The 8969-nt window shown below is 56.4% G+C and overlaps 1 protein-coding gene across 5 annotated transcripts in view; it reads right to left on the reverse strand.

The window, feature by feature from the left end:
• PTDSS2 (phosphatidylserine synthase 2) overlaps nucleotides 1-6806 on the reverse strand; it is a 30434-nt gene extending 23628 nt beyond the window's left edge. The window contains exon 1 of one of the 5 annotated variants that reach the window (XM_072639563.1): nucleotides 6709-6806. Coding sequence is in view for 2 of the 5 variants with exons in the window: in XM_072639566.1 (XP_072495667.1) it covers nucleotides 5824-5993 (170 nt within the window). In the remaining 3 variants the exon portion in view is untranslated. Of the gene's footprint in view, nucleotides 1-5823; nucleotides 6040-6708 lie in introns of those variants that run through there. The other 4 variants (XM_072639561.1, XM_072639564.1, XM_072639566.1 and 1 more) reach the window with 4 other exon arrangements.
• Between the last annotated feature and the right edge of the window lie 2163 nt (nucleotides 6807-8969).

An 8969-nucleotide genomic window follows, 5' to 3' on the forward strand; every position in this document is an offset into this window, starting at 1 on the left:
ATGGCCATGGTCCAGGTCTGAGGCTGAGGGTCTACACCAGGGCGGGGGCAGTGTGGGAGAGAAGGGGGTATATTGGGGGGGGTAGGGTGAGGGTATCTACTTTCCATGTGAAGGTTCCCCTTGGGAGTGTAATGTCTGTGAGAGTCCTCAACACAGTGCCTGGCACTTTGTAATCAATTAATAAATGCTTGCTGAGCTGAGCTGGCTTGGTCAATGCAATGATCAGCCGTGATTCTTGAGGACTGACCGCCTGTCTGGACTCATGTGTGGCCAGCATGGAGACTCATTTTTCCTGACTGCGTTGATAGGGCCCAAGATTCAGTGACTCTCTTTTCAGTGTGTACAAATGGATGTGAACACTTGCTTCACCTTTCCAGAGACAGAGAGGACTTTGGATCTTATAACCCTCGGAGGAAGGCAGGGTTTCAGAACCTTATCTGTGTCCATCAGCACTGTGGTGAAGCTGAGAGACCTCTTCTCAGAATGCTGGTTTTAAATGTATAAAGTGGAATACAAGCCTTTATATAGGAAGCCAATTAAACTGGAACAATGACCAAAACACCTATTTAGAAAAAAAAGCTCAAGCTCCCAGATACCCTCCTTCCCCCAGCCTCCCCTTGCTTGGGAAGCCCTGGCTTGGAAGTCTAACCTGACACTTCTGATGCTGCACCCCACAAGCCCATCCATCAGTACTCATGGCAGGCAAGGGAAGTGAGAGGCAGGTGCTGGGACAGACAGCTGAGAACTTCCCAACAAAAGAAAGGAAAGGGCCAGTGGGAAAATTTGAGCTGCACCCAAGAGAACAATGGATAGATGGACAGATGGATCTATGGATGGATAGATGGATGGACAGATTGGTGAATGAATGGGCTAATGGATGGAGTGATGGATGGACAGACAAATGGATGATGGATGGATGGGGCCATCCAAGGTGGTTGCATCCTTATGAGGTGTTCTGGAGGTGGCTGGCTTCCTGACCATCTTCTCTTTACATTCTGCTAGGAATATGGAAATACTTATTTTGGGGTATTCTGATTTCAGCATTAAAACCCTTAAACTTTTCCAAGAATATCTGTTTCCGTCCGCAGGGAAATGTGGCCAGCAACTTCCTGCTTAGAAAAGAACCAGACTCTGCATGGAGCTCTGGAATCAGGCATCTCTAATTCATGAGGCCTCCTTTCTGGTCAAACCAGAACTACCAGGCCCAGGCCCCTACCCCCACCCTCCCAGCCCTCAGGGGCTCCTCTCCAAGCAGTCAAAGGTTATTCCTGCATTACCAGACCACCAGCATCCCAAGGAAACCATGTGGATTCTCACTGTCACCCCTAAGGCCATGGCCTCCTGCTGGGTTTGACCAGTCCTGGGGGTTAGGGTAGGGGCAGAGCCTCAAGATTCCTTCTCCCAAGAACCTCAAAGAGATGTCACCCCATGTCAAGACAATGAAGCCCTTGGGCCCACCAAAGCTAGGGAGGTCCCAGGGACTGGACTGTGAGGTTTCACCCTGGATCCCTAGGGCAAAGGGAAAGGCACTTCAGGAGCCTAAGGTCACAGGACACCAGAAGGGCAGGAAAATTCTAGATGGGTATGGTAACCCCAAGTCGCCCAAGGAGGAGAGTAGGCAGGCCGAGTTCCATAAGAACTCAAATAGGGCAAGAGAGGGAGGGGGAGAAAGGAAGGGGAGGGAAAAGGGAAAGGAGGGAGGAGGGGAAGAGGATGGGGGAGCAGAGAGAATAGGAAAGGAGAAGGAAAAATTTTCACAAAATGCTGAGCCAAGTATGCAGTCATGCCATACAAAACTAAAGCTTTCTGTGCTGAAGGAATCCGTTGGGAGTTTCTGGACAAAAAAAAACAAACAAAAAACCAACTGCTTTGAAATAAGAAATTCCACTTGTCTAAGACCACAAAGGTAGGAGACTGGGGAGCAGGAATTTGAAGCCAGCTCCGTCTGCCATCTTGGCTTTTCTCTCTCCCACAAGGGCCCCTCAAAGGTAGCCCAAGACCCTGTGAACTTGGCTGGCTCCCTGATGGCCTCACTCCTGAGTTCCAGGGCCACCAAGGCCCCAGGATTGGTTTTTCTCACTAAGCTAACATGTTCATAGCACAACCACACCTTGCCTCTCTCTTAGAGTTGATGTCTATACCAATCACCCAAGGTCCCGGTAAAGCAGCCTCTGGGCCAGGAGTGGAGCAAACTGGTGGCCGTCGCAACTGCCACTCACACTACTTGAGTGAGCCAAGAGTCATCAACTCCACACCTTCTGCTTTCCCCCCACAACGTCCTGAGTCCTGGACATGGAGAATCTGTGCGCTGGGCACTGAAGGCCAGCAGATCTTTCTATCAGTCTCCAATATGTTATTTCCCCAAATGGGAAACTGAACTCACTTTCATCTGAGGCACACTGGATGTCCCTAAAGGACACTATCTCATTCATTCCTTCACTGAGAACTTGGTCCCAGGTGCTCCAACCCTGTGTCCCCTTCTGGCTCCTGCCACCTTTTAAAGATCATGGACCAGCTCATCCAGGAGTCCAGGATACAGTTCTTTGACTGACTCTTGGGGACCTGCTCATCACTTTGGTCAGTGGGTCAAAACTATTCAGGCTCCTTGGCAGAGAAAAGCTGAGCTTCCTTTCTGGCCTCCTAACCCTTTTGTCTCTGACACTTCCCCAGGCTCGCAAGGGCTGGGAATCAGAAGTCCCACATCAACTGGCAGATAGATGCCCAGATAGCAGTGAGCTTGCCTGCTCAAGTTCCCCAGGAGAAGGGGAGGGAGAACACAGGGCAGTCTCTCACCCGTCCCACCCCCTCTGAGCAATTCCCAATGCCAGGGCTACAGGGACCCCAAAGAGCAGAGAGGAAGAGGCCCTCTGGTCTAAGTGAGCAGAGGCCACAAAACTGAACAGGAACACCCTGGGGGCAGTGTGTGTGTGTGTGTGTGTGTGTGTGTGTGTGTGTGTGTGTGTGTGTGTGTGTGTGTGTGTGTGTGTGTGTGCGCGAAGGTTCAATGACCATCTCCAAGCCTATTCCCTCTTTTTCACCTAACATCTTCAACTGTCTGCTGCCCAAGGCCCTGTCTTCCTGTGGGTAACCCAGGCCTGGAAGGTGGTCTTCTTCCCAGCCTTCCCCAAACCTTTCCTTTCCACTTATGCCTGGTCTTCTTGCCTTAGGTTTGACCCCTCACTACTCCATCCTTCCCACAACTGCCAAAATAATTTCCCTCTAACCCTGCTCAGAGGAGAAAAGGCAACCCCCTCCTCCACTGGGCAATCTGGCTTCACCTGCCTCCCATGACTCCTCTCCACCAACTATCATGTACTATGACCTAACGAGTCTTCTCCTTTGAAGGCCTGCCCCTGTGCCCCGGACAAAAGTCAAACCCCTCTGTAGGGAGCACAGATGCCCCTCTGCGTCATCACAAAGAAACCCTCTGGAAAAGAGAGCAAGGCTTCCTCTGCCCAGCTGGCCACACAACACCTCCCACAAAGGTTACTGGGAGGCACCAGTTTCAAACTGTCTGGAGCCAGATGTGGCAGTGGGTATCGAACTCAGCCAGCAAGGGCTCACAGAGTCACAGCCCAGAAACAAGCCATTGGGAATCACTGTGTCCAGCTGCCTCAGGAAGGCCTCCAGGGAGCATGTGGCAGCTGGGGACTCAGCCTCAGGAACCTGATTCTGAAGCCAGCTCAGTGTGGACCACTGGAGGGTCCCAGAAGGAATGGCATGGTGGCAGCATCCTCACCTGGCCGATGCTTTTTGGGGGTCCTGACAGGTCTCATCCCTTGACTGATGCACAATTCCAACTAGATCATCTTTTCTTCAAAAAGCATTATGGGGCACCTCCTGTATGCCACAAACAATGGAGGTACTCTCCCATTTCCCACAGTCCCTGCTCAGCCCAGCACCAATGTGGGGGGGCCCTGGCTGTCTGGGATCCCACCAGGGGGCTCAGCCTCCAAAGCCTCCAGAGTGAGACCTTCCCTTCAGGTAAACAGCTTTAGGGGCACAGTGGAGGATGGGATGGGGGAGCCCAGGAGAGAGAGAAGTGAGTGCCTGGAGAGAGGCATGGCCACAGACTGAATATGGAAGAGGGGAAAGGTGGTCCAGAGAGGAGTTTTGGGGGGGATGATGAGGCATTGCTCTGCCTTGGGAACATGAGGGTGTTGACGTCCAAAGAAGGAACCAGACATGTAAGTCTGCGGGGACTGGCATGTCGAAAGGATAGCTGAATCCTTACCTTGGGCAAGGACACAAGGTGGCAGGGATGAATCAAAAAGGAGACAGATATGAAGAAAGGAAAGCAGGAAAGGACAGTGGGTGGCCAAGAGCACCTAGCACTGCATTTAGGGTTCTTGGGGATGCTGGAGAGAGAAGAAGAGGCTGCTGTGGGAGGGCAGGGCCCAGGCCAGAGGGACAGGTCAAGGGTGGGAGCGGGACCCATCAAGGGCCCAAGGAGACAGGCAGGAGAGGCTCTCTGCCCTGTAGGTCCTAGCACTCGAACATGGGAAGGCTGCCAGGGGCCATGAAGAGAGAGGGACCGGGTAAGGGAAGCCAAGGAGCCACACCCTCATGGGGGCCAGGACTGGGTGAGGAGGTGAGTAGAAAGGAGCTTGACTCTCTGCTCTCTCCCTCCAACTCCTCAGTCTGTGTAGGCCCCTCAGTTCTGTTCCCTAGCACTCACAGCTGCAGGGCAGGAGCTGCGTCATCTGTGCCTTAGGGGCATCGAGTCAGAAAGGCAGCCAGGGAGTACAGTGGCATGGAGCTTCAGACAATGACAAGCACTGCGACCCTTCGTGACTTTGTGCCCATTTCCCTAGCTGTAAAATGGGGATCTGAACTGTGATGGGGGGCACTTTGCGAACACTAAAGGGCTCCAGAAAGGCTGCCTCTTATTGATCCTCAGCATCATTACTGGTGACCCCTCAGACACATGAAGACTAGAGAGGACACCTGTAGTCCAGTCCTACAAGGGCTGGTGGCCTTGATCTAAGTGACCATGTGCCTTGGTGAGAGGAAGAGAATCCAACTATCCAGAGCCAAAGTTCCCCAGACTCCCAGCCTAGGCTTTCACCCGGACCGCTCACTGTGTCCCAACACATGTCGATTTCACCTCTGCAACATCTCTGGTCGATTTCACCTCTGCAACATCTCTGGTCCATTTCACCTCTGCAACATCTCTGGTCCATTTCATCTCTGCACCATTTCTGATCTGTCGGGCTTTGGTAACACCTCGGCCGCCCTCACACCGTCAGGGCTGCTCTGTTACAACAGACTCTACCTGCCTCTACCTCCCCCCACCCCAGCCAGCCCTCCACTTAGATATCAGACTGATCTTCCGAAAGGGCAGTCTAACCACACCACCCCGTTATCGCGTCCGGGATCTTCTCACATCTCATTGGATCCGGTGACCCTGGCCTCCCAGAGGTCACCCAACCTCCCATCTCCAGACCCAGCTCTACCCCGGGAATGCCCTCCCAGCAGGAGCACCCTAATGCCAGACCCCGCCGGCGCACCCCCTAGGGGGGATGGCTCCCACGTGTCCTCTGCACACGTAGCGGCCCCAGGAGACCCGGAGCCCCCGAGGGCAGCCTGCGGACAACCTTCCACGACAAGCCTTGTCGAGGTTCTAGATGGAGATGAAGGGCCAAAGAAAGGTCAGGGGGTCAAAGGGGGCACTCCGAACGCCGCGGCAGGAGTACACGGGGGCACGGGGACAGAGACGGCGAGGTGGGGAGAGGGTAGGGGCCGGCGCAGCGCCGCCCCCCCCTGCGCACGCGCGCCCCTTCCCCGCGCACGCGTACACCCGCGCGCCCGCCCGACGCTCACCAGAAGAAGGTGTTGGTGCCGTCGTCATAGACCTCGGACTCGGTGCTGCGGCGCGCCCCTGTCCCGGCCCCCGCCCCAGCCCCGGGTCCGGGCTCCGCCGGCGGCCCTTCCAGGGAGGCCTTGCCCTGCGGCCCCGGGCCCGGGGCGTCCCTGTGCTCGACCCTGCGCATGGCGTTGGCTCCACACCGCTCGCCTCAAGCTCCGGCCCGGCCCGCTCGCTGCGCCCCGCCCCCGGTCCGCCCCGCACGCACACCCCGCCCCCGGCCCGCCCCGCACGCAGGGTGGCCCGGCGCATGTCACTGGACGCCACTCCTGGGCCTCAAGCCGGGCTCCAGCTCCTAGTCCCAAGGAGCAGGACGGAGGGACGCGGGCTGGTTGCCAAGGTGACCCCCCCCTCGTCCCGCCCCTGGCGCACGCCGCGTTACATCCGCGACCGCGCGGCATGCTGGGAAACACCGCCCGCCCCGCCCCTCGAACGAAGCGGCGTCCGAGCACGCCCGCCCGCGCAGCTCCCGGCCCTCGCAGCATCCTGGGATTCGTAGTCCCGGCTCGGATTGGTTATCAGGATAATTGACATCCAGGCCTCGCTCTCGCCCCTGCCTGCAGCATGATCATCCGGGCCCACCCCCCGCGGTCCCGGCAGCAGCCCCCCCAGTCTGCCTCTGGCCAGAGCGTCTCGCCCAACGAGCAGCTGGATGCGAGCCAGGGGCCCTGGACGCCCTTTCCCCACCCTTCCATGTCCCCAAAGACCCTGATCGTGACCCGGCCCCCGGCCTCGTCCGCCCCGACGCTCGCCCACTCCCCTGCCAAGCAAATGCGGAAGCAGGCGGCCACTCCGCCCCGCGCCGTCCTGGGGCTCGGCCCGACCGTGATTCCGAGCTTTACCGTGACCTCGGCCTCCTTGGGCTCGTCGTCTGTCACCTCGGCTGGGCCGTCTTTCACCGTGACCCCGCCGCCCTTCACCGTGACCCCGCCGCCCTTCACCGTGACCCCGCCCCCTCTGACCTTACCCCCGCCCCCCTGTCCCCGCCCCTCCACGGGCTCGGACACGTTCGGCCTGCCCCCTTTCACGCTGACCCCGCCCTCCCTGACGCTCACTATGCCCGCCTTCTCCGTGACTCCGCCCCCCCTCGATCTGAGTGCCTACGGCCTGGGCACCGTGACCCCCCCTCCCATGACCGTGACTCCGCCTCCTTTGGTCGTGACCCCGCCCCCCTTGGTCGTGACCCCGCCTCCCTTAGACCCGGACTCCAATTCCATCACCGCGACCCTTCCCCCCCTGACCGTGACCCCACCCGCCTTAACCGTGACTCCTCCCCCCCTGACCGTGACCCTCCCTCCCAGATGACAAAAGCCCGCAGTGCCCCCCCCTCAGCTCCCCGGCGCGGGGCCCACGCCCTCATTAAACGGATGCTTGCCTTTCAATCCACTCGCCGCAGGGAGTATCACGCGTGGGTCCCCTTGGGTGGCAGCGGCCTGGGGGTGGGAGGGGACATCCCGCGCAGCCTGGAGACCCCGGGGGCTGAGCCAGCGGTCAGAGCGATGGCGGGAGCCCCCCACCCCGTCGGCCTGGGAAGCCTGACCTGCCCCCGGAACTGGGGAGAAGTCCCGTGTCCGTCGGCCCCTCTCCGGGTCTTGGCAGAGGCATCGTGCCCGAGGGTGGCAGTGCTGGTTGGCACTGATTGAACTGATTCCGACTTATAATAAGAAGTCTTTCTCCGATGAAGAATCTAAGGATGATAAAGGGCCGGTTTCTGGAGGATAAAAGCAGTCGCCTCGTGGGAAAAAAAATCCAGATGGTTCTTCCAGGCAAAGGTCCTGGAGTAGTTTGCTGTTTCCTTCTCCGGCTCGTTTTATAGATGAGGAAATCGAGGCCAACAGGGTGAAGTGATCTGCCCAGGGTCACACAGCTAGTGTCTGAGGCTGGATTTGAACTCAGGTCCTCCTGACTCCAGCATTCTCCATCTATCCAGCACCCTTTGGCCGCTCAACCACCAATAATCAGAGCAGTGCAGCAGCTTAAAGCCATTCCCATGATACTGGCCAAGTTGACAAAAATGGAAAATGAGTCAAATCAAACTGGAAAATATGAATACCCTTTGACCCAATAAAAAAATGGGAGCAAGAGGAAAAGGACCCCCGAAGGATCAGTAGCTGGTAGCCACTGTGAAGGGAGCAGTGGTGGGTGGTGAGTGGAGTGGTGACTGGGAGCCCACTCAACAACTGGGGAATGAATGGCCCAGCGAGGGCCCAGCTATGTGTGTGGACCTAAGGGAGGTTCAGGGACTCTGACTGTGCTCTAAGAAATGACAAAGGGGATGGTTTCAGAGAAGCCTCAGAAGATTTGGATGAGCAGATGCAGACTCAGAAAACCTCACAATGACCCAATATCCAAAACAGGGTAACGACAAACATGGCCAAGATGGGAATTAATTTTTTAACTATGTATATTTATGAGAGTTTTCTTTTTCTCCTCAAGTTAGGGAGTTGGACATGAGAGAGAATATAGATTTTTGTTGGTTGAAAAAAAAAACATAAGAGGAAAACAGAAGCTACCAAGCATCCCTAAGCCAACCTTAAGCCTGGACCGCCCTCTCCCACAAATCTCCCTGTGGTCCACAGAAGTGTGGCAGAGGGGACTCCAAGTATCCTTCTGTCTCACCTGTGGCTCCCGGAAGCTGTAGCATGCAAAGTGGCCACACCGCACTAAAACTATCTCAGCGGGGTTGAGGGCAACCAATGGACCACAAACCTGTTGGTGAGTTAGGGAAGTGTCTTCCCTAGGCATAGTGGAGTGCTTAGAGCATGGTCAGGCATTGAAGATGCCACCATCACCTGCTGCATCCTGGGCCATCACCAGTCCTGACTGTAGTCCTGCCTCTGCACTTTGATGTCTCTGAGAGAGTGAGGCCTATGACTTTGTGCAACTGTGCCCCTCTTCCATCCAATTCACTGCCAAGTTAAGTCATTGGTCCTCTTGGAAGCATTGGGACTGACATTCACAGTCAGCTCTCCATGTCAGTCTGGAGAGGGGGCCTCTTTCGGTATCCCTAGTGCTTACATAGTAAGGCTGGTTCATTGGCTTGGAATTCTCCCAAATTGATAGATGGAAGTGTCTCCTCCAGAGCAGAGCTCCCCCAATGGAT

The sequence above is a fragment of the Notamacropus eugenii genome, chromosome 2, assembly GCF_028372415.1.
Source record: "Notamacropus eugenii isolate mMacEug1 chromosome 2, mMacEug1.pri_v2, whole genome shotgun sequence".
Taxonomy (NCBI): Eukaryota; Metazoa; Chordata; class Mammalia; order Diprotodontia; family Macropodidae; genus Notamacropus; species Notamacropus eugenii.